Raw genomic sequence first — 26,575 nt, 5'->3', positions numbered from 1 at the left:
TTCAGTAACCGTGTGGCCATGCACAGCTTTCCAGGCTCCTTTCTCGTTCTCTCCCTGATAAACTGTTCCCTGGGCAGACTGCAGCATGAGACAAGCGACTGCCTGGCCAAGCAGGGCTCACAGGGCAACTGAATAGCCACAACAGAAAACAGTTTTTGTGTAACCCCCTCTCATTACTTGACTTTTAATGCACCTGGCTGCTCTGCTTCGAAGGGTAAAGAACTAAGAACGTTCAACATACCAGCCCTTTCCTAATCCAGCCTCAGCAGTGCTGTGATTAGTGGAATTTCCTTCAAGAGCCTATGTGGTAAATTTTTAATGTTTAGTTACCACTACTGTGGGGGGTGTGTGTGTGTATACATATATATATATATATATATATTCCTTTTCCTGTAAATATCTTCACAGATATTTTAATGCGAAGCTGAGAGACAGCTAGTAAGGTACTGCTAACTTACTGACATTTTAACACAATTCATCCACGACAGTTCTAACACCCCACAGCATACAATACATCAGTGCAGAGGTACAGGGTGTAACAGATGTCTGTGGGGAATGGCAAGAAGAAATCCTACTTACTGTTTTCCATAAGCACTTGAGAAGATATGTGATCAGACACTAATAATTATTAATGTACTTTTTAAGAAGTCCTTTTAAAACTGTACCATGAGTTTCAATGCTAGCCTGCATTGCTTATCTTTAGCTTTCATATTAAACAATAAATGCTTACCTTCTTTTTCCTCTGGCAGCTTTGTTAAATACTGGAGGATATTCATCAAGCTTTGTATTTGATGCTGGACCCTAAATTCACAACAGACTGAAATCCAAAATTCAGTGTCTGCCTCTAACACAGCATCCTGTATGCGGAGGGGAGAAAAAAGGGTAATGATACAGTACCTATCAAATTTATGCTAATTAATTAACACAAATAAGGGGAAACGTTTATAAAATACTCCTTAACATGTAAAGTCACTACATACTGTTCCATATGGTTGTATGTATCACCAGATGCCTAACAGATATGGAGCTCCTTACATAAAAGGGCCAATTTATGAGAATTACAAGGGCATCATTCCCATATATTGGCATTGTGGTTTCTAGCAGATCTGAATATACTAGTTTACTTTGAGTAGGTAGAGATCTACTACTAGATCCCAGGTCTGACTAAGGAGTAGTTTAAACACAGTCCTTGACATGCACCACCTCATGTCTTAACTGACTTCAATGATGCTGACGCCGTCCAGAACACATTTACAACACCAAGTGTCTTCAAAATCATTTCCAAAACACATACTGTAGTTTAATTACTTTACAGCCATGTCATATCGGGCTTAAAATAAAATCTCCCAACATGGCATCAGGCTTGACTCTTAGAAAAATCAAATCGCCTTCAGAAGATGTTTTGCTGCCACTGAGGCTATACAGAGTGCCACAGGCTCTGAAAGCAATTTTAAAGAATGCTAAGAAATAAACAAAACGTTCCGAGCAAGTGCTGCTAGACAATGTACATTTAGCATAATCAGCCTCATACTTAAACTTCAAAGTATCACAAAATCTGTGTGAGCCATAACCACTTCCCTTCTTACCACCTCGCCCTTTGCTCTGACCTTTTCTCCATAGGCAGCTGCTAGCACCGTTTTAGTGACGTACTGTTCAAAGAGCAACAGAAGGAGGACCCAGAGGAACTTCTCAGCACCTAGCGTATCGACAAGCTGAACAAGGATGGGCAGGCGCCTGTGTTCCGGAACATGTGGCAGCGCATCCACAAACACACTAATGATCTTTACCACAATTTCTTCAATGTTTCTCGTGACTTCTACAGAGTCTCCACCATCAGACTGCAAAACAGCAGGCAGGGACAATGAATACGAGCAAATCACCCACCACAAAATGAGCTTCAAGCGGAAGAAAAAAGGCCTTCAGATGTACCGACAAGTTATCAAAAGAGTTTTAATAAGCCAAGACCTATCAATAAATATTCAGTGAGTATCCATTATGTCCCAGGCACTGTCTGGCTCTGTGGAGAATCTGAAGAATAAGACGTGAGCCTGGCCCAGAGGAGACTGATGGTCTGTGTGAAACTAGACAGACATGTGCAAAGACGACAGCAAGAAGCAGTCAATGCCAGGTGCCAGTCTGTGGCACTGATAGTGGGTCTGCTCTCAGGCAGTCTGGGAGGGCCACAAAGATCAACGAGGACTGACGGGGGCCTCGAGAGGAATGGGCATAATTTCCATAAGTGGAGAACAGAAAAGGTCAGTAACCTCCTGCTGCTGTCAGAATAAAATTTGTATTGTTTTACTCTGGCACTGGTGTTCAAAATACATTTGTTAAACATGTATATAAACACTTGAATAAATGAATATTAAATTAATGCCTTTTCCTTCTATCTGCCTCAACTCTCTGCTCTTGGCCAAACTGAGCACATTACATTCTTTACACACACCGTGCACGTTCCCAGACCACGCCTCTTCTCAAGCTGCGGACTGCGCCATCTCACTCAGCAAATCCTATCTTCCTTTCACACCAGTTCAAATGCTATTTCCTACAAAACTTTCTGGTCATCCTGGCCCACATGGGCTTTTCCCTATTCTGAACTCTTCAGCATTTACTCATTCCACTGGCACCTAACAAATTACAGCATAGGTATTTTTCTTTTTATGTATATGTCCTGTACTAGCCAACTTATTGGATGCACAGAATCCTAATACCAAAACTTAAAGGTGAAGGTACTCAACAATTACTTGCTGAACACAGCATTCCAGGAATGGCTGATAGCATGAGAAAAGCCATTAACGACATATGGGTATAAACAAAAAACTCAAGTAGACAATGAAGATCTTTATCTCTGAGGCTAAAATTTTTAGTTTCAAATGGCAGAGACTACATGTCACTTATCTCTTTGAGTACTTAGCTCTTAGAAAGAACAACTGGTAAATGGCTGTTGAACTGCACATTAATAAATCTGCCATTGTAGCTCTCAAAGCTCCTGTATTAAGAACTATTAAGGATATTACAGTGAAATTGGATACAACAGAAGGTATTACCATGAAACTGATGCAATGTTCGGAAATACACAGCAAAAGTCAATTCACTTTGTCAGGATAATAAGACGCTTTTATATTTACACCCTTGCAGTACAGCAGAACCAACTACACATGTTTATTCATATTCTTGGAAAAGGCATGATTTCCAAGACTGCTCCTTAGCTTCAACATTCTAAAATTTAAGAGGTGCAAGTACCTGAGCATTTCCTAAAGGCTTATAATGTATTTACTACTACTTGAATTTCAAACTTCGAAAATTTTTAAAGATTAAAAAAAAAATACTAATATGGTATAAAGACAGCTTACCTGAATGAGCGCCGGAATAACCATTTTCACTGTCTTGTTAATAACTTGAAAACTGTAAGTATCATCTAGACGCATGACATTGGCTCCCATAAATGTAAAAATAGACATGATATTGTGTAGGACTTTATCCTGGAAAAAAAAAAAAAAACCAATATTTTCTATTTTAAACATCAAATATCTATGATTCATTACAACAATAAAAAGGCAAATAACCCAAATGAAAAACGAACAAAGGATTTGAAAAGACCTCTCTTCAAAGATAAAGAAATAGCCAATACACACATGAAAACATGCTTAAAGTCATTAGTTATCCGGGAAACAGAAATCAAAACCACAGTGAGATACCACTTCACATCCACCGGGCTGGCTATTATCCCAAAGACAGACAATAACAAGTATGGCAAGGATGTGAAGAAATTGGATCCCTTGTCCACTGCTGGTGGGAGAGAAAATGGTATATCTACTTTGAAAAACAGTCTGGGAGTTCCTCAAAAAGCCAGACAGTTAGCACATGATCCAGCAATTCCACTCCTAGATACAAACCCAAGAGAACTGAAAACATATGTATATACAAAAACTTGTTCATAGCAGCGTTATTCACAATAGCCAAAAGGTGAAAACAACCCGAAGTCCATCAACTGATGAATGGATAAACAATATATGATATAACCACATGATGGAATATTATTTAGCCATAAAAAAGATTGAGGTACTGATTCATACTATAACATGAATGAAACTTGAAACATGCCAAGTGAAAGAAGCCAGACACAAAAATCCACATATTATATGAAATGTCCAAAGTATATAAACCCATAGAAACAGAAAGCATATTAATGGTTCCAGCTACTGGGGGGAGGGTGGAATGGGAGTGACTGCTGACAGGTACAGGGTTTCTTTCTGAGGTGATGAAAATGTTCTGGCATTAGATAGTTGTGATGGCTGCACGATTTTGTGAATACATTAAAACCACTGAATTGTACACCTTAAAAGGGTGAATTCCACAGTACATGAATTACGTTTCAATTTAAAAAAGGAAAAATATCAATAATTCTTAATTGTTTCTGGATGATCAACCACTTTGAGAGCTATGAACTCTCTTCCAATAAAAAAAAAAAAAATCGCCTGCACACAAAACCTTGCACGTGATTTTCCTAGATGAAATGACCCCTAGAGCTCACGGAGAACCTGTGATCTAAATCCCTGTGAGGAAAATAATTTAAATCTCTTAAAAAAATTTCACATAATCTACCCCAGAGGTCATGGTCCCCAGACCTTCTCTTAGACCAAGACAGGAACCATTTCCAAAGCCAACTCTTCAGACAGGGATTGGGCTGGACTATAAGATAGAAAATGACACTGGTCAAGAGTGAGCTTCTTGGATTAAGTAGACACATGAGACTATGTGGGCAGCTCCTGTCTGGATGGGAGATGAGAGGGCAGAGGGGGTCAGAAGCTGGCTGAATGGACACAAAAGTAGAGAGTGGAGGGAAGGAATGTGCTGTCTCATTAGGGGGAGAGCAATCAGAAGTATATAGCAAGGTGTACATAAATTTTTGTATGAGAGGCTGACTTGATTTGTAAACTTTCACTTAAAGTACAATAAAAATTTTTAAATATTAAATATCAAAGGGTTTTAGGCAATTTAAAGTAACACCTTATAAGAGATGGAGTATGAAGGTGGAATTTTAAAGGGAGGAAGGTGGAATTTTCTAAGAGTATTGGATTGTCTTAACTATTAAGGTGAATAAACAAATGAAGCAAGATATAATAGCAAGCTCACGAACATTGTTAAGTATACAGTATATTAGAGAAGATAAGGATTAGTACAATTAAACGGTTATTTAAGTGTATTAAAGTTCCCAGTGAGTGCCTAGTTTGCTCGGGGGAAATGGAGCTTCAACAGAAGACAGTTTATGATAAGGTCACATGTAGGGAATGAAACCAACCGGAATGGCCATGTAGAACAATTTAGCACAGACTGCATGAAGAAATGAGAAAACTACAATAAGCAAAAAGAAGTCCCTGGGGAAATACTTTTTAGAAATTCTGAGATAATAAAATTTAAATGGGAAAAAAAATTTTTTTTTTCCACATAACCTTTTTTACATAAGAGACAGGATTTCTTTAACTGAGTAGTTTACAAAGGAGCGTTGGTGGCACAGTGGTTAAAGCAACAGACTGCTAACCAAAAGGCTGGTAGTTTGAAACCACAAATGGCTCCACGGGAGAAAGACGTGGCAGTCTGCTTCTGTCGAGACCTACTACCTCGGAAACCCTGAGGGTCGCAGTGAGTCGGAATCCACTCAGCGGCAGTGGGTTTGGAGGTAATTTACAAGCAGTTTTCTTTAACTGACTGGTTGAAAGCTGTTTAGAAGGATCAGCTACCTAAAGCACACTACAGCTCTCAGTCTGACCTTCTACCTGGTGATTAATGAGGCAGTATTTTTTTTCCAAATAACACTAATACTTATTACCACCTACTTACGGTATGCCAGGTACTGTGCCAAGTGCTAACCATAGGTTATCCAACCAAGTCCTAACTACAATCCTATGAAGGTTTCTACATTTCTCAACCTACAAAAAGGGAACTGAAGTTTAGCAAGATCAGCCTGCTCATATTGTCCCCGCTATTAAGAGACAGGGTTGAGATTTGTACCCAGGGCTGTATGATTCAAAGCCCACTGAATTTAAACCAGTAAATGCCTCTGCACTTCCATGAAAGAAAGAAAATACCTGAGATTTCTGCTAAAGCATTAATTCATTAATACTTACCGGAAATATTCCAGCAACAGTACCCAACAGTAAAAGGGCGTGGTGATGGGTTTGAGGCATCTCAGAAAGGCGGATGCACTGGACTATCAATTCCACATTGAATTTTTCCTCATCTAAAATATCTTCAGTGGTAAGAAATGGGAAAAAAAAAAAATGTGTAAGTGGTAGGTACATTTACACCCTAAGCACATAATTTTTTTTAAAACTTTTTCTTCCATCAAAAGACTTACCTTTTGGTATTTTGCCACCATCTGGAGAGAGTTTCTGGCAGATGTTGAGCAGACAACTAAGAATTAATTGTTTGGTGTATTCCATACTTCCTTGCTCCAACAACAAAGGTTCTAAACATCTGCAGACCCCCCGGAAAAGAGATGATAGAAAATGAAAAAGTTATACAATTTCAGTGTCACATGACCATTGCTCAGAACTCATATCAAATATGGAATAACTAAAATACCAACATTAAACATACTATCTAACGTCTACAACATTTTCTCATACAGGCAGGTGTTTATGTCAAATTATTTCTCTACTGCATTTTCCATCAGCCTATGAAGATTCCATTAGGAATCTTAGAGGAAAACCTTGAGAATTTGTTTTTCAGATGGAAGTACACATCCCACAATTCAATGGCATACTCTAGAGATATCTGCTAAGACTTGATGCCTAAAAAAGACAGCAGGTTTCACTCTGTATCTTTAAATTCAAGTAAGGATGCTTCCAAAAGGTCACACAATCTTCTCAGGGTCACGGTATTTAACTTTAAGAAGAAAAGTAGGATGGAAGGCCATTTCCTACATAACGAAGAATGACAATCTGTTTGGGGCACTGGCAACAGGTACCTAAAACTGTTCTTCTAATCTTTCAACTACGGTACTTAAATTGAGCAAAAAAAGAGAGTATGATGAAAAGAAAATGTTAAGTGAAATTCAGATGGGCAAGAATTAAAATCCTATTCTCTCTTAGGTCAAAGCTAAGCATCATTACCTTGAAAGCAGGTTAAAAAGTGTTGGTATCAATATCTGAGGACTTTTGAGTTTCTTTTTGTGTTGCAGTAATTCCAGGATGAGGGTTACTCTTTGCCAGTAAGAACCTTCCACTTCCTGAACAGGTTCTAGATCTTGTGACTTCCTGGAAAACAGGTAAGATAAAAAGTTGGAAATGCGAACACCATAAAGTTAAATAAAAAACTATCATGCCCTACTATGCCAAAGTGATGGGTATTAAAAAGTCACAACATTCTAGGCCCAGGGGAACAACAGCATGTTCTTGGTGCATTCACAGCTCTTACTTCTGCTGCATTTTTCGCCTTCTTGTTTGCTGAATTGTGCCCAAGGATTTAGCTTTATCCGGTGGCTCCAGTTCTATCCGGACTTGTTCTGCATTTACAGAAATCTGAAATATTAAAAGTAAGCACAGTTGACGATATAATACCACGGGACAAAATTAGAGCAATAAACACGGATTAAAAGAAATACAATGAAAAGTTTTGCATGCACCTGTTTATCGTAGGTCTCCCTACCACTCTAGAGCTCAGCCTGTTCCCCAAAGGGCAAATAAATACCTTCAATGATTTCAAATGTATCCTTTGGGAAATATTCCATATACCAAGAGATTTAAAAAAAAAAAATACACACATAACGTTCCATATCTTAGAAATCTTCTCAGATTGACACGTACTTATTTCATCATATGGTGTACATTTATGGTCTCAAAGAATAAAAAATGGTATTTATTGTATTTTGGTAATCAAAATAATTTTTATACAGGAAAGTGCAGCTGCCTTGCGTTTCAGGTCAATCCTACCTCTGGGCCGCTATGGAATGTCGTAACAAAGATCTCATCTGCCCTCTAGCTGGCTATCTACTGAGACAGAGGAACTCTGATTTATGCTTTCCTTGCAAAAGCTTTAAAATGTCCCTTTCTGGGCTAAATGCTAATTCAACCAGCATTGAATTGGCACTGTGCCCAAAGCCTGTCAAACATGTGCTGTTATCTTTGTGAGCCTCTCATTTTTTCCCACATTCCTTTCAGACATTATCCCGTATTAAAGTTCACTCAACTAAGGGGTTGTGCTTCCCACCATTTGATTCTACTACCTAATAACAAGCCTCTTTAAAAACAAGATGAGAAAAGAGAAAAGCGGGAGAAGGTATAAACCAAAACCCAGCGTAGCCCTCGCAGACATGAATTCTTCCTCAATTGGGTATTCTGGTACTATGGTTAAGTTTTGATATGCATATACAACCAATGAGCAGATTCTCAACTCCATCATGTATCTGTCATCATGCAACTATATTGAAATCACGTAGAATAATCTGTTACCTAGCTGAACAGTGAGCCACTCACTCATTCCTATTCCTTACATAAACGTAGATGGCACCTAGCACCAGTACGACCCAAACACACACACACGCCTCCTACCTAGTTAAAATTAAATATTTCATGCAATAAAAATGAGAGTAAAGACTTATAATTTTGATTCTGTATGACCTAGTTTTCCATTCTTGTTAATGGTAACATCTGACTTTCTAAAAGCATTTTACGTAAAATGGAAGACATTTAAACACATGGCACTATTTGGAAGAGACTATACGTTAATGAACAAATTACAGAAAGTGTGCAACTTACCCCTTTAAAAACACTGCAAACCGTCTGAGCACAATGTGTATTTTTACAGTCCACCAACAAATCAAACATCATTCCCAAAAGCTTCTGCTGAACTTTTTCATCTGATATAGCTGCAAAGAATGGCTTTGTAATCTAGGGAAGGTATAAAAAAGGAAATTAAATTCAATGAACAAACTTGAACTCCAACAACAATCTTTATAATGCACCCTTATCAAATTCTCCTCACAATATAAAATTGTTCCCCATTTTATTTCGTCAATTAGAATGCAGTTCTTTTAAATTGCCCATGTCCAACATTCAGTTTTGCCAAATGGGTCAAATACATCATGTTCCTTTAAAACACACCCAGTCCACCAGTAACATTACACATTTTTAAATGGCTGAAAATAGTTTCTGCAAGAAGTTACTAACCTTTTCGAGGGCTGCGATCTGAATGGTTGGCATTCCTGGGCCAAGTTCCTTTGTTGTGTGCACAGCTTTCATGAATATATCTAGACTCACTGGGTCCTTATGCAAAAGCGAAGCTGAATATTCATCGTATTTTCCCAGAATGAGATATAAAACAATGGCCTCATCTTTCAGGACAGCCGTAGGCTCCTTCTGGACCTTTTCTAGTAGTTTTTCAACCATAGGCAACAGGTGAGAAAGCACCACCTAAAGTTTGAAAAGCTTATTAGTAAATAGTTAAGTACACAGTTACCTACACTGACAAAGGTTTATTGCTTGCTTTATAAAAACAACCAAAGATAGTGTGTTGGAGGGGTGGCCAGTTAGCCTGGAGAAAAAAAAAAACCAACAATAATTACTATTCTCTTGATTCATAGTAAGACATACTTAGGTCTTCTCTAAATGTTCCATCTGTAATGTTTAAAAGCCCTAAATCTTTCAAAGAGCAGAGAAAGAATCTTTTGTGTGTTCCTCAAGACTTTTTGAGGACAGAAAATAGAAACTAAATTTTTAGAGTCTAAAAATAAATTCAGCATTGCCTAAGATTTTGTACACTCCCCCAAGCAATGTTTCCAACTTGATATACCCGTTGCCGTTGAGTCAATTCCGACTCATATCAACCCTAAAGGACAGAGTAGAACCGCCCCACCGGGTTTCTAAGGATCGCCTGGTGGATTGGAACTGCCGACGTTTTGGCAGCCACCGCTCTTGACCACTACGCCTTGATATAACGTTAATTCAAGTTATGCATGTGCAGTCTTTAAAAACTAAATCAAAGGTCAGCAAATTACGGATTGTCCACCTGTTTTTATAAAGTCTTACTGAAACACAGCCACGCTTATTCATTTACGTCTATGACTGCTTTTGAGCTACAACGGTAGAGGTGACTACTTGCAATAGAGACCATATGGCCTGTTTGTTGTTGTGTGCCGTTGAGTCGATTCTGACTCATAATGACCCTACAGGACAGAGTAGAACTGCCCCATAGGGTTTCCTAGGCTGTAATCTTTACATGAGCAGATCCCCAAGTCATCATCCCCACCCCCTCACATACCTCAGAGCTGCTGGTAGGTTTGAACCACTGACCTTTTGGCTAGCAGTTGAATACTTAGCCACTGTGCCACCAAGGCTCCTAAAATATCTACTATGTGGCCCTTCTCAGAAAAAGTTTGTTGACTCCTAGTCTAAACTATACCACAGATGGCACTGAGCTGATAAACGCCATGACCGCTTCCGCCAGGAAAATACAATTAAACGGTCTTCACTCTGTTTTATCCCATTATAGTCCTCCAAGTCTACAGCCAGTCCAATACTGGTGAAGAGCACAAGCATTTTTGGAAAGCTAGGGTGATGGATCTTTCCTCTGCTGACCAGCACATACCATCATTTAAAGAAGTGTCTCATAACCTCTTTCTTTTACGTCACGGTCTTCCTTGACAACGTAATGGAAGGTATGGATTTTGACTCCCCAGAAAAATGTACAAACAGATACATTTAAAAAACCAGCAGAGGATTTTGTAACATTCAGACTTCAGGTTCAGCCACAGACCCTTAGGCTCAAATATATTACCTTCAGGATGACTTTCACTTGAAAAATAGACACCAGTCAACACTGCTTTCAGCTGTGCATCCACAGCATTTTTCCTTATGTGATTTTTAAATCTATTTAAAATCTAATTAGTGGTTAGACACACTTAGTTTTAAAACTGAAATAAACTCACCACTACTTGCTTTTTGTATTCTGTACCTCAACTCATCTACCTCCCAAATTTAGTAAGAAAACAATTCCTTCTGAGTGTGTATGTATAACTCTTGCAAAGGTCTTCCTCATATGAGCAGGCACGACAATTCTTTAGAAGCACCAGATGGAACGTATGAGTCACTTAAATCACACACACCTCACTGTTGACGTGCTCAAGTACTTTCATCAAATCTTTTGCGATATAAGACGGGCAATTATATACACAATTAAGTAGGTGTTTCAAGGTTTCAAACAGCTTCTGATGAGATTTCACTTTTTTTTCTCTCTGTAGTTCTTCAAATAAAGTAGCCAAATCCTAGGATGCCAAAAAGAAAACTGGATTAAAAAAAGGGTTAAGGAACTATAAAGATCAAATACGTTAATTATGGAACATTCTTTCCCAAATGTTGTTGACATTGTTTGTAACTTTTCAGTTCCCCTTAAAGCTCCACATTTAGCTTACTATCAAAAAAGCCAACCAAAAAAAACCAAAAACCAAACCCATTGCCATCCGACTCCTAGCGACCCTACTAGACAGAGCGGAATTGCCTCTTAGGGATTCCAAGGAGCGTCTGGTAGATTTGAACTCCTGAGCTTTTGGTTAGCAGCCGTAGCTCTTAACCACTACGCCACCAGCGTTCCCAAAAAAAGCCATGGGCTAGCCTTTTATACAACAAAGACAGCAGAATTGAAACATATAGGCAGTGTTTTTACTTCCTTATTATTTCTTCAGAAAACATCTTTTAAAAATTTGCCTTTTAAGTAATATCTACACTCTTTCTAATGCAGGCCCTTTTAAAACTAGGGGAGAAATATGTGCAGACACTTACATATCATTTCTAAACTCAGTGACTTAGTCGACTAAAATGCCTGCAAAGAAAAATGTCAAGAAAACACCCTTCACGTATACCCACACGTGTGCACATATGCAATCTTTGCGAACGGGGCTTACCTGAACAACATAGGTGGCATCTGAGGTGATCTCCTCTGCTTTAGGGACCAAATGATCTATGATCAGCTGAAACTGGGACTGCACTCCGCTGAGGGCCTGGAGACACTGAATGGCAGCCCGACGTACTTCCTTTATGGGGCTTCCCAGGTTAATGAGTAGTGATATCACCACTAAAACCAAAGGGAAAAAAACTTAAGGAACATTTTTAAAAATTGAAACAGTATACAAAATGTATGTAATAAAGTTTTCCTCCCAACTCAAACTCCCTCTCCAAAACGCATTCATTGCTTAATTATTTACTATTCCAAAATGATGCGAGGCATACGCCGCGTGGGTATATTCTTTTGAAAATACACAAATGGGAGAACAGTATACATAACTACACTGCACAGTAATTCTGCACTAACTGCTATCACATCTCAATGTATTTTATATTTGAAAGTTTTCCGAAACATGTCTATGTAAATTAAGCCACCCTTTCTAAATGCATCAGAATCGACTCGACGGCGCTGGGTTTTTACTGGGTTCTAAAAGCATAGTACTGCACTATATATTCCATATTTAAAACTAGTACCTTACTGACGAATATTTAGGTTGTTTCTAGTTTTTGGCATTAAAACAATGTTGCAAAAAACACCCCTGTATGTACCTCCTTGCACAAGCGTGCAAAGGAAATCAGCCTTTCGTCCATCATGATTTGTAACTGTTTTGTCTCAGACTGACATTACTGACTTTATTTTTTCATGAAGAAATTTTATAGTAGATTTTCCTTCTGGTTTTGTATGTCGTTTGGAACAGCCCTCCACAGCTTAGGCATGTTAAAAAAAAAAATACCTATCTCTGTATTTAGAGAGGGCACATGCACTCCCATGTTTCCTTCTAACATTAGAGCTAAGTTTTTTTTATGTTAAATCTTTAATGAGTGTAAAATTTTTATATAAGGGATGAGGTTGGGATCAAACTTTTTCATATTTCCAGATGGCTAGCCTGATGATTTATTCAATAACCTATGTAATAATCCCACAAATCTGGTGAGGTTAATCCCAGCTCTATCATATTCATACAATCCATAGGAATTTGAAATTTGTCTAAAATCACGTTCAGTAATAGTGATAACAATCCTATTACTGCATTTAATAGGAGGGCTTTTGTTTCCCCAATTATGCAGCGAAAAATGCCAGCATCTGATTTGGGAAATATTTTTTAGTCCTATTTTGCTGTCATTTCAATTAGGAATGATTATTGGTCTTTGTCTAATGTCTTTCCAGATCTTTGGCTAGGATTATGTGGCTATTCTCCTTCAAAATACGGATATGGAGCTTTAGGGTCATGATTTCATGGGTTATCCCACTTCACCGGCATAACATGTTCAGTGCTTCTGTTCTACCTCCTAGTTCTCTGCGTAGTGCCTAAGGGTCTTAAAAGCTTGCAAGTGGCCATTCAAGGTACAACAGCTGGTCTCTATTCACCTGGAGCAATGGGGGAAGAAGGAGAGTCAGGGATAGGAGGATATGGAATGTGTGGTTAACTCCCGCCTTTACCATGAGGCCGCATGAACTGGACGGTGCCCGTCTACCATTACCGAGCATTTTGATCAAAGATTCCACAGAAGAATTCTGATTAAAAGGGGGAAAATACCAAACAAAATTTCAAATTCTCACAGACTCCAGACTTTCCGGAGCCACGAAGGGTGGATGAACCCCTGAAACTATTGTCTGGAGATAATCTTTAAACCAAAAACACCCCCTGAAATCATTTTAAAACCAAGGAACAGTTGAGCTTAACCAGTAAAAAAGGTCTGCCTTGAGCATTACGCTCTTCTAAGAACCATCTACATGGAATCAGACTGACAACAGCAACTTGAAAGAGAAGATAGGAACCTTAGGGGACAGTGAGTTTATGTCATTGAGGAAGGAACAACTCTGAAGAAGGAGGGTAAGAATGGTTGCACTACTCGAATGTAACCAATGTCACTAAATTGTACATGTAGAAACTATTGAATTGGTCTATGTTTTGCCATGTATATTCTCAACAAAATAAATAAAATTTAGAAAAAACATTGAGATGGTCAATTAGATCAACAGAGTTCCTAATATTGAACCAATTTTATATTCTTGGAATGAACTCTATCTGGGCAAAAAAAATTTTTTTTCCAAATAAGCTGCTGGATTCTATTTGTAATTATTTTATTTAGGATTTTTACATTAACACTCTTATCGATTATGGCCTATTGTTTTTGTCTGTTATCCTTCTCAGTTTTCACGTCAATATTATACCTGTTTTAAACAAAGAACCTAGACGTTTTCCTTCTCTCCCTATGCCCTATTAAGTTAAACAGCACTGGAATAACCCGTTTCTGGTAGAATGCATCTGTGAAACCAACTGAACTGGGCCTTTTTTTTTTTTTGAAGAGCTATCTCTATACTCCTGTCATGGTAATTTGGTTACATAGGCTTTATTTCATTCTCTCTAACTTCTGGGACAAATTCTGGTAATTTATATTTTGCTAGAAATGATCCATTTCATATATAACTTAGTGAAAGAATTTAATAAGAAGGCTACTTCTTAAATCCTAGGTCCCAAGGTGGTGCAGTTTGCACTCAACTATTAACCTAAAAGTTGGTGGTTTGAACCCACCCAGCGGTACCAGAGAAGAAAAGCCTGGCAATCTGCTTCCATAAAGATTATAGCCAAGAAAAACCTATGAAGAAGTTCTACACTGTCAATGTATAGGGTTGCCACGAGTCGGAACTGACTCAACGGCAATGGGTTTGATTTGGGTTTTTTAAATCCTATCAGAGACGCTTGACAAGTTTTCAAATCTGTCTGAGAAGCTCAGATCATCCTATGGAAGCTGGAAATCCTTTCTGGTCTCTATAAGGTTAATTTATAAAACAAAATCAGAAACAAACTCTTGGAAAGTTGAATTCACACAAGGGGCAGTTTCAGGCCAAGACATTTATTTGTTAATATTCCCTGTACAGTGGAACAGAGCTTGCAGACAAATTCAAATTCAAAGTGCTAAGTACTATATGGTTGCTATGTTCAAATAATACAGTAGCACCCACTATAAGTCAAAGCTACATTATTTTTGCAATCAGCTTTTACTTTCTTCTCTTTAAAAATCTATGTGGAAAAAGGAGACAGAGGTAAAAAAAAAAAGCAATGAGAGACTACTGTTTTCATTCAAGGCAGTTAAACTTCAGGTGTTTCTAAATAGTAAAACTAATAGATTGATCTTGATCTTGACGTGCTCAGTTACGGAAAAGTTAATATTAGATGATTTATAAACCAAAAAAAGTACATTTTGTTTACTTTAAAAGAAAAGATATATATGTGACTTCATGCTTTCAACTAATTTTATTTAGATTTAAAATTGGGGATTTTACTTAAAAATTTAAAATATATTTGAGTTTTCCTTTCAAACATGCAAGTAAACTTACTATATTGATTAAATATAACAAACTAAGTAAAGGCAGCCCCCATATTACAAATGATAGTTTTATTCATTCAACAAATATTGCTCTATGCAGGACTCTGAGCAGGAATACTTATCTTCATAGAAATGTAATAAATGGTTAGAGCCCCAAGCTACTGACAAAAACTTAGTTCATATAATACTGTATACTGATCATTAATTAAAAACATAAAAAGTGGCAGTATCTTCTTCTTTTGAGCATCATAACACTTTTTAAAATATATTAGAACAGATACCAGCCAACACTTCTCTAGACTCCTCACAGACAAGGTACAGCTAGAAGCTCATTGTGGACCCCAGGTTAGAACACAGTAATAAAGTGGCCTTCAGAGACTCTAGTGGAAGGTGCCTTCCACGTAGAAGGTGCCTCTCTCCTGTATGCAGTGGAGTACCATGACATGCCTATGTAGCATACATGCAAACATACTTTAGACAGGGGGGAAGGAGAACAGGGGACAAGGTAGCTAGGGTTGGCAGGGAACTTGTCCTGCAGTGATACCAGTGGAAAGTTAAGTCCTTTGGTCTTGCTGCTTATAGAGACTTACGTTCCTCATGGGCCTTTAATGTCAAAGCATAGTGGGTATTTCGTATCTATTTAGAAAACCGGCATAGTTATGATCTCTAAATACATATACTTTTTGAAAACCCAGTTTAAAACCACTGCCATCGAGTCAATTCTGACTCACAGTGACCCCATAGGGTTTCCAAGGCTGTGTATCTCTACAGAAACAGACCGCCACATCTTTTTCCTGTGGAGCCACCACTGGTTTCATATTGCCGACCTTTCCATTAGCAGTTGATCACTTTAACCAGTGTGTCACCAGGGCTGGGTTTTGAAAACCCACAGTTCAACAGTAGATAATGGTTTTTAATAAATAGTGTTAACCTCCACGCAATGAAAGACTCTTCAGGCATTTTACAAAAGGATAAATTTCTACTTATTAATACTTAGTAAGATGCCAATAACTGGCATTTTAATTGAAAAATTGAAGTAAAAAAATGTACAGGAAGTTCCTAACAGTAAACCTACCCAAGATAGGGACTAAAATTTTATGGTGAGTAGTAAGAGAACAAATTCTTTTCATGGGATTTTATCTTGTAAATAAAACTTAAAATTTTAAATCCATCTCATATTTAACAAATATTTTGTTAAAACTGTAATTATGTACTCTTTCTAGCAGCTAATAAAAGTTAATAAAACAGTGAGAAAGTGTTCACAGAAAACTGAATTATCACGCACTTTGCTTTCACAGTGCATTCATAAAGAATGATTTGGGGAAAATACAAAAGCAAGGGCATCTTCATACTTCCCAAGGGCCACTTATACCAAAATCATCCCAGTCTGAAGCATCAATCATATCCATTAAGCTCATTTTCAATCACTATCTGGTCTAATTTCTGCCAGATCTTCTCATTTGTCAATAGCTTTGTAAGTTAGTCGATCCATTTTTCAATACCACTTTCATCAACTTCATGAAATTCTCTTTTACAAAATTTGCAACACCACTATAAAAAGTAAGAATTTTGTCTTTGGATGCTCCACTAGTGAGAACTCAACCCGAACTTATACCTGACAAAAAGGATAAAACCACTGAGGACTGAGTGGCCTATTTTATAAGTAGTCAACGGATTATGGAATTGTGTTATGACCATTTGACATCCCTATATAATTCTGTGACTGCTGGGGCTCAGAAAATGAATAGCTGGATATCAAGAACCTATATTTAAAAAAGGAAAAAAAAAAAACCCTATGCGTAGTCATCAGTCATTTCTACTATTATATTTTTGTGTTTGATGAATTTCCACAATTACCATTTATAACTTAAAAGTGATACTTAAAAGTAACCAGAAAAGTCTGTGTGTGTGCATTTTATTTCAAAATGAATAAAGTTATGATTCTCCCAACTACAAGCTACGTAAACATCAGCGAGAGAATGCATTAACAGTTGGTCAGTACAGAACACGCTACTTCCAATACCTGGAGAAGATGCGGATACAAGCTGGTGTTTCTCCTTTGCCTTCTGAGAAGAGAGCATTGTAGAGCCAATATAAAGAGCTTGAGATTGTAGCACTGTTTTCACACTGCAGTTGAGTGGATTTGAAAGGCTAGAACCATAGGTCCATAAAACAGAAAAGAACTTGAATAACTGAAAAACGTCTTCTAGATGTACCTAATTTGAAAAAAAAAAAAAAAAATTTAATTCTTACACAAAATAAATAAGTTGGCTCCAAATCCTCTTTTCATTAATGTACAGTTATAGAAGATAAATAACTTATTGCAGTGTTTTGCTTTCTGTAAGCAGACCCTTAGAAAATCTTCTGTATTTGGTACTTTAACCAACTGGGAAGGATATAAATGAACAGTGATATTCCAACACCTGTAATTTTGCACCTCAACACGCTGAACAAAAAAGACGAGGACACTAAGTGGAAAACTAAGACAAGCGTGGCATCTGGGAAACTTTGTTAAGAAAGTACTTCAGAGATGGAGTGATCAACTTCTACTGTGCCAAATGCTGCTGACAGCAAGACAAGAACGAAGAAGTGACCGCTGAACTTGGCAACACGGAGGTCACTGGTACCTGTGATAACATTCCTCAGCTGAGTGGCTGTGTGCATATAATCTTTCTATCAGTTTTCTCATTTATAAAATGGCACTGAATCAACCACACTGACTGGGCTTCTGTCATTAAATAAAATGAGGGCCTAACGCATGACTAGGCATGGAGCAAGGTGCGTCTCTGTCCAATCTACGGATAGACGTCATGGTCACAATACTGTTGTACAGAGGCTGTGCTTATTCTCATATCCTCATCACTGTTTAAAAGTCTGCTTCCATTTTCCCAAGCATGAATTGTCGTAACTAAATAATCTACAACATCTTCTTATACTCCGTGTGCCGAAAAGGGACAGGCCTGATACCTTTATGGAAAGGTTCATCAGAACCCTGAAGTGAACAGCATCAGTACCAGCGAGTATCGTCTCAAAGAGCTCAATAAGCAAGTGCAGACAGTCTCTGCTGTCTCCTTTCAGTTGTTCAGGGTTCCACCATCTATCATCTGTGTGGACAGGAAGACAAAGAAAATGCATAAACCTTGGTGAATATGCTGCTGGAGACTTTTCAGTCAAGAAAAAGAATAATCATGGAGTCAGTACATTCAGTTTTCCAGAGCATCACGCTGAAACTCTTCACAGCTTGTGTCTCACCTTTGGGAAAACACTGAGGAACCTTCACTGCATGAATAAAGTTTTTTAGTGCAAATACAAGTAAGACAGAGTCCTCCACAGCAATCATCTGACCCGTGTTGAGCTGTTCTATGTAATGTGCCCACAGCTCCACGGGTATGTCTCTGTCTAACGTCAGCTCACAATGCCATTCTGGGGGGATCTCCTGAAATGTTAAAGGAAACACAAATCAGTACAAACTTAAAGGGGTTCTTAATATGGGTTCTGTGGGTACACCACAGGGAAGTACGAGTCCCTGTGGGTAACATGCAGTATTTTATCTACACATGCATTTAAGTGGAGAGAGGAATAACAGCTTCCATCAGATTTTAACAGAGAGCTATCACTATTCACAAGACACAGATGTATTACCTATGGCTTCATTTTACCTATTTTTGCTTAAACATTATCATTAAAAAAATTTTATTCATATAAGTTGTATTTATCAAATAAAGGATAGGAATGACCAGGCAGGTTTCTAAAGAGAACAACAAGGAGCTAGATTTCCAAGAGATCCCTAGAGGGACTGCTTTCATTTCATAATTTTACTGCTAATCTGAAGAAGATACACGGCATAATCTCCAAATTTACAGATGAGTCTAAACAAGTGGCAAAACGTCACTGCAAATGCCAAAGGGGAACGTGAATAAAGATGCAGGAAAGTGACCAATGAGACTACGTACAGGTGAGTGCAGAGTAGTAAATTAGAAGTGAATCCACCTCCTTGTTGTTCTCTTTAGAAACCTCCCTGGTTTGGAGGACAGATAGAAACAAAATAGTATTTATTATACGTGGCAGATATTAAAATCAATTATCTTGTTACCTTAAGAGGTGTTACCAGGTAAAATACAGACAGCTAAAACATGTCCCTTAGTAACGCTGTCAAAGACAACAGCAAGGAAAACCCAAGTCTAATGTAATATGAAAAATAAAATAATATAAAAGATCTGTTTTTGGTAAACAATAGAATGAAGTAATATTTTGTTCAACAACTAATATACCAAGAGATGTATTCATCACTAGAGATACATAAGCATAGCTTGGATAGCTATATGATAAAGATAATGATAAAGACTCCAAACATCACATACAAAACTTTGCAACCTTGAAATTTTGTAATTCAATTAAATTTTCTGCAAAAGCCAGCCAGCCACCTAATCCACAACTATTACCCAAGGCCATTCCGCATTTCACCCAGCCAGTTTCCACAGCCTCAGCATCCCAGCCCCAGTCGTTTCGGCTTCGCTGTGACTAACAGCCAAGTTCTCACTTTCCTCAGCACTCAACTCTCCAGAGACTTTGTTCTCCTTACCACTGCAGTAATGACACTTTCCAGCTTCTTTATTTTTTTCTGCAACAAACTGAAGACTCTCATTGCAAACGGAAAGTGAGTTCCTTTTAAAGATGAACAGCAACCAACAAGCACAGACATTATCACGTGAAAAGTCACTTTCTGCCTCAGGTTATAGGCCTCCTTTTCACTGACACTTATTAAATCCTCCACCTTGAAAAGTAAACACACTCTATTACTGCCAGGTCTTGGTTTTCATAAAGCCATTTTTCTATCTCAGGTCTATCAGGGTATCATGTATTTTAAGTTAAAAATAAAATGACAAATACAAAGCCTTAAAAAAAAAAAAGTTAAGTACTGATTTCTAAATAATTACAAAAACAAATAATTTCAGAAACTGTAAAGAATGTGACTGCATTTGCCTATTGGACAAATGTTTCAAAAATCACAAACCTAAACTAATACTTTCACAGAAATTTTTTTTACTATTAAAAGTATTTTTCTCCTCTTTCAGGCTATATTTTACTCTTTTGACAAAAAATACGACTATATTCTAATATTTTAAATTAGAATGAGAGACAAAAAGTGCAATGTACACACTATTCTTACTGGTCCAATACAGAATTGCAGTGAAAAAATGGATTCAAAATGTTAAGGATTTCAAATAACCTGCAGGATATACCAAACAACATTGTACATGTTTAGAGCAAAACAACAAAGTACTCAACAATGCTAAAAAAAGAATGAGGAGAAGAAGGAAGAGGAAGGATGAAGGAGGAGGAGAAAGACAGGGGACAGAGGGTGAGGGAAGAGGAGGAGAGGAAGGAGCAAAAGCAGCAGCAGCAGAAGCAGGATCCAGGAAGGCAAAAGCTGAGAACCTAACAGTTATGAGAAGGAAATCTAGGGGGGCTATGACAGCATACCTACCATCTTTAACATTGAAGAAGGGTCCCCTGAATTTATATTATCCGCCAACAACCGAATCATCTTCTGATTTGCTATACCAATTAGTTTTCCTGACTTTGTGCTTTTAAACACATTTTCAAGAGCTGTTAAAAAAATTGCATATAGAAACCACTTGTGTGACTAACACCCAAAGAATCATGTGAAATAAGGAATTCAGGTAAAACTTTACTATTTTCATATGAAGGTTTTTTTTTTTTTTTCTTTTAGCCAAATCTGAATCAATCTGTCTGTAGTTCTACTTCCTTTTCACTGTATACTTTCTATCTTGACAAAAAATTTTTAAAAATCTTACTGGCGTATACAAACACAACTTGAAAATAACAATTACAGCCAAATGTTTACTGTACTTAACTTCTTTTTAAATTTTATCTGTTCTTTCTTTCTATAGAAACAACTGAATTTTTTACCTTCTTTCCAGCCTCTTAATAGAGGGTGCAGAGAGCAAATTCCTGATTTTGATAAATGTACAGCAATTTTCATCTCAGCAGATTCCTTATCATCACTGATGACAACCATATATGGCAGCAACTGTGTCACCACCTGATTCGCCAAATGGTGGTTTTCACTCAGGATCTCTTCTTTAATTAATACGCCTGCTGCTATCTCAAGCACCTTGTACCTAAAAGACATGCATGCACACTTGCTTGACAAACACACTACAGACTTCTACCCAGCAAAAATTCATCACTGCATTGTTTTAGCTCCACTAACAATAAATACCCTGGTCTCCTTATCAAAAATCATGTCAGAACCATCATGACGTTAAAGTCCACGCTAATAAATAAGTTATCAGGGACAAAAATTTTAAATTCTAACCTTCCCAAGTCTTTTTGTTTTTGAAGACATCATTGCTGTTGTTAGGTGCCACTGAGCTGGTTCCAACTCATAGCGACCCTATGTACATCAGATGAAACACTCCCCTGTCCTGCGCCATCCTCCCAATCATTGCTATGTTTGAGACCATTGTTGGAGCCACTGTGTCAATCCATCTCTTTGAGGGTCTTCCTATTTTTCAGTGACTCTCTACTAAGCATGATGTCCTTCTCCAGGGACTGGTCCCTCCTGGCAACACGTCCAAAGCATGTGAGATCAAGTCTCGCCATCCTTGCGTCTAAGAAGCTTTCTGGCTGTACTTCTTTCAATGCAGATTTGTTCATTCTTCTGGCAGTTCACGGTATGTTCAATATTCTTCTCCAACACCACAATTCAAAGGCGTCATTTCTTCTTCCATCTTCCTTATTCATTGTTCAGCTTCCACATGCATATGAGTGATTGAAAATAGCATGGCTTGGGTCAGGTACAACTTAATCCTCAAAGTTACATCTTCTGCTTTTTAACATTTTAAAGAGGTCTATTGCAGCAGATCTGCCCAATGCAATACATCATTTAATTTCTTGACTGCTACTTCCATGGGCACTGATTATGGATCCAAGTAAAACAAAACCCTTGATAACTTCAATATTTTCTCCATTTATCACAGGGTTGCTTATTGGTCACTGAGACATCAACAGGCCAAAAAAAAAAAAAAAAAGCCAGACCCATTGCCGTCAAGTTGATTCCAACTCATAGCAGCTCTATAGAATTGAGTAGAACTGCCTCATGGGGTTTCTAAGGAGCGGCTGGTAGATATGAACCACCAATCTCCTGGTTAGCAGCTGAGCTCTTAACTACTGTGCCACCAGGGGTCCATCATTAGGTAAAGCAAAACATAAAATATATAGCATTAAATGTCCTCCCCACTAGAAATCAGAGTTCACTCATTCATTCCTATCTGCTAAGAACTAGATATGGCAGATACAAAAACATGTAACACATGCTTAGTCATTTCCTCATGCTGAAAGCTTAGGTGCCAAAAATGAAATGACCAGAGTTCATCAAATACTTAATACAGTAAGGGTCACGTGTCCCTGAAATTATTGTTGCTTGATATAATTGTGTATGTTCTTAATTATACAATGTTATTCTTGTAAAAAAATCAAATATATAGCTACATAAAGTAGAAAACTTAACCTACTTCTGCTTCTCAGAATTCAGTATTATTTCATATATTATATACTTTTTACATTTTTACTACGAAAAAATTCAAACACAGAGAATAGTATTAATGAACCCCCACAAACTCAAATTAATTATTTGTACAATGGAAGAAAGTATCACATTAAGATCCATTCTACTACCACCGCCAAAGGTTATATAAGTCACAAAAAATGTTAAAAAAAAGAAAACCAATATGAACTTGAAACAAAAGCGTTAACAACTCAGAAGGCTGTAAGGGGAAATGAATACATACCACTCCCTATTCTTTGAAGGTTCTGCTCTTCGAAAGAGGTTCAGAAGATTCACAACAGTTACTTCTGAACTAAAGTGTTGTTTGAAAATCTAGGAGGGAAAAAAAAAAAACAATGAATAAATTTTTATTTGCTTCAAACACACATGGTGCTTTTTAAATGAACTTTAAAAAATAATAAAATTTAAAGAATTTCTCTCCCAAGAATCCTAGTGTAACTTAAAAGCTTTATGAGAGCAATTTCGCAAAAGTGACATTCATGAATTCATATTCCATGGTCCCAAGACACTTAGTATTGATAAAAATATATTAAAAGCAATATAAAAATTTATACGGCACTTTTCCTTTTTGAGGAAATTTCATATACATCAAATTGTACGGTCTAATTATTCTTATGAGCTCCCCCTAAGCAGGCTAAGTCTGTGCTCTCCAGAGTACAAATTCCCAATGGCAGAATAATTTGAAATATTTTACTGCTTAGAGCACAGGTTCATGTGAGAAGGGCCAAGAAAATATTTATAAACAAAAATTATATTTCAATGAGTAACAAAGGCACCCACCTCAAAAGCACTTAGAGCTGACAGAACAACGTCTATACTATCATCACCTAATCGGGTCAAAATAGCTTCTTTTATGAAAGATTCATCAATACTCTCCTGGGGGAACAGAAAAGAAATACGGATTTTCTGGTTGCTAAAAACTTTACAAGGCTTTACACTAGAAAGAAAGCAGAGTTTTGCGGAAAGCACTCCAGAATACTAGTGGAGGGTCAGAGGCTCTGCCCTGGCTGAGACATTTAAACACCCTAAGCATACCTGTATTGAACCAGGCAATCTCTAAAGAGTCTTTAGATTCAAATTATTTGGTATAAACTTTATCCAGTTTCCACTGAAAACATAGTAAAATATGCATAATCCAATTATAATCTTTCCACTGAGGAGTTCAACTGGTTAAAGCAAGAGTCCACATGTTGAGAGTGCATAGACTACAGAGTCAGAACGCCTAGGTTTAAATCCAAAACTCTGCCACTAGCTGTGTGACTTTGGCCAAGTTACTTAAGCTTTCTGGATCTTCATCTGGAAAACAGGGTTAATAACAGTACCTATCTCAAAGGTTTGTGAGAGGACTAGATAACGTTAGGGCTTAGAACAGTGTGTGCCTTACATTTAGTAAGTATTGTTAAAAGTTAGCTATTACTACTATCTAGATTTTTAAAAGGATAGGACAAGTATTCCAAAGCCAGTCTGCCAAAATTAGGTATCCCCTTTTTTAAAGTAACAAATAAAAATAAATTCAGGACTGACAACTGAATAGATCTCTCCTGCGGGAGGTAAAAAGAAAAATAATATTATGAAAAACAGGCCACTCTGTTGGGAGAGAAACTAAACCCGCCAGAATTCACAAAACTTAAGTCAAAGTTTCATGTGTCAACATCAAAGAATAAAACTGCCCCAAGGGGTTTTCAAGTAACCATTGCTCTACCATGGCTTCTACACATCTAAAACTCTCTAGCACAAGAAAGACCAGTATTCAATGAGTTCAATTATTCAGCAAGTCAATAAGACAAATTTATCAGCACAATTTGTGAAAGAAACAATGTGTGCCAGAATAGAAATGAATCAAATGAAAAAACAATTCTCAAATTGAAGTACTACATCAATCCCTTTAAAGAAACATGCTCAGAGAGCCTCATATTGCTTTAAATTATTTTATTATTTATATCCCAATTTTAAAACTATTTAAAACTATAAAACAAAACAAAAATCTGTAAGCCAGAGATGAAAAGACCTACAAAACAAGTAAAACTCAAATTAATTTAATGTGATAATTTTGCTTAGCTGAAATTAAATTTAACTTGTAATATGAATCTGGTTCTAAGAGCTTGACACAAGTTCTTGAGTTCAGCATGTTTATACTACTGCACACTACTAAACTCTGATAGCACTTTTCTCTCGTCCAGAAATTTTCCAAATGTACTAATAGTGGTATACGAGATATTTGATGCATTATATAGATAAACATTACTATTTTAATTATACTAAAAAGTATATTAACACTTCAAATCCATGATTTGAGGTTATATAAAAAAAAATGAGTCCATTCAAAAAAAGCTAAAGAAAAATTTTCAGAAAACACTATCAGTGGCAAGCTAGTACAGCAAAGGTTGTGAAGGTATTGCCTGAAGGGAAATACTGTTCTACTTGAATCACTGCAAAGTCTTTATACCATTTTGGTGTAAAAGCATTATTTACAAATTCAATCTGCCTCTGTAGTATCTGGAGCCACCATAATTTTAAACACAAATGCAACTGTAAGCACTAAGTTCATGGAGCAGTGCTCAGTATAAAGTTATCGTTCAGGTGACCCAATATGCTTCTTAAACCTAAGATTATCAAAATCAAAATTCAAAACTAACAAGTTCTCTGAGAATTTGTGAACGTCTGTGAATCTGTTTAAAAATTCCAGTTTGAGAAACACTGAAGTTAAATTAATAATTTGCAACGTAGAAACATATGAAAACAGTTGTTATTAGGGCATGCACAGGTTAAAACGGTGGCTACTGGCATGTACAGTTTTAAATCTTTGCCCAAAATACACCCACCTGCCGTATTCAGCTCATCACTATCATTATGTAACATCAATTCTAAGTAGTAACTTCAATGTCTTATTCTAGAATTACACTGCTCATCATAAGGAAAAAAACAAAAACAAATAAAAGATGCTTCACACAAACCTTTGATGTTTCCATGATATTTTTCAGATGATTAATGGCAAGAAGTCTCACAGGGGCAAGTGGATGATTCAGACTGAGCATCAAGGAGGTATTAGAATCTGCTAAAAACTGCAGGAGTCATCATAATTATCAAATGATTTCACTATAAAATCTGAGCAGCGTATGATCAACAAAAGCCAGGCAAAAACCACCCAGAACGCCCAACATATTCAATAGGAAATATCTTAATTTCATAAACCAAGTAAAGCAAACTGTCTCCACAACATGATACAAGTTACAAGAGATCAAAGATTTGCACTAATTTTATGGGTGTGATTTTGTGTAAACTTGTGTCTATGTGTAGGTTTAATTTAGTGAAGAATTATATGAAGTAGATTTTTATTTTTTATGTGTACCTGATTCCAAAGTGAAAAGCACCTAAACAGAAATATAATTTAAGGAAGTATATCATGGAAGACAGGATGCAAGTCATCTAAATGATACAACCCAACCCCACTGCCGTCAAGTTGATTCCAACTCATAGCGACCCTATAGGGACAGAGTAGAACTGCCCCATAGAGTTTCCAAGGAGCGCCTGGTGGATCTGAACAGCAGATCTTTTGGTTAGCAGCCGCAGCTCTTAACCACTACGCCACCAGGGTTTCCAAATGATACCACAGTGATATTCAAATGAATGACTACTTAGTTCACTCATA

At 37.2% G+C, this 26,575-nt stretch overlaps 1 protein-coding gene across 1 annotated transcript in view; it reads right to left on the bottom strand.

Moving 5' to 3' along the window:
• Positions 1-26,575, bottom strand: part of HEATR1 (HEAT repeat containing 1) — a 58,886-nt gene that overhangs the window by 17,287 nt on the left and 15,024 nt on the right. Inside the window, exons 12-31 of the mRNA XM_049868675.1 lie at positions 25,881-25,988; positions 23,707-23,802; positions 23,150-23,238; positions 21,267-21,478; positions 20,821-20,942; positions 19,915-20,106; positions 18,585-18,768; positions 18,300-18,436; positions 17,356-17,548; positions 11,900-12,069; positions 11,105-11,263; positions 9,171-9,413; positions 8,760-8,891; positions 7,420-7,523; positions 7,116-7,259; positions 6,359-6,477; positions 6,129-6,250; positions 3,354-3,482; positions 1,608-1,838; positions 731-857 (exon numbers count right to left, since the gene is read on the bottom strand). Of these exons, the coding sequence (XP_049724632.1) occupies positions 731-857; positions 1,608-1,838; positions 3,354-3,482; positions 6,129-6,250; positions 6,359-6,477; positions 7,116-7,259; positions 7,420-7,523; positions 8,760-8,891; positions 9,171-9,413; positions 11,105-11,263; positions 11,900-12,069; positions 17,356-17,548; positions 18,300-18,436; positions 18,585-18,768; positions 19,915-20,106; positions 20,821-20,942; positions 21,267-21,478; positions 23,150-23,238; positions 23,707-23,802; positions 25,881-25,988 (3,013 nt within the window). The remainder of the gene's footprint in view (positions 1-730; positions 858-1,607; positions 1,839-3,353; positions 3,483-6,128; positions 6,251-6,358; positions 6,478-7,115; positions 7,260-7,419; positions 7,524-8,759; positions 8,892-9,170; positions 9,414-11,104; positions 11,264-11,899; positions 12,070-17,355; positions 17,549-18,299; positions 18,437-18,584; positions 18,769-19,914; positions 20,107-20,820; positions 20,943-21,266; positions 21,479-23,149; positions 23,239-23,706; positions 23,803-25,880; positions 25,989-26,575) is intronic.

This window comes from Elephas maximus, chromosome 24 (genome assembly GCF_024166365.1).
Source record: "Elephas maximus indicus isolate mEleMax1 chromosome 24, mEleMax1 primary haplotype, whole genome shotgun sequence".
NCBI lineage: Eukaryota > Metazoa > Chordata > Mammalia > Proboscidea > Elephantidae > Elephas > Elephas maximus.
Note: the sequence above shows the minus strand (reverse complement) of the source record. Positions and strands in the feature narration are given on the sequence as shown.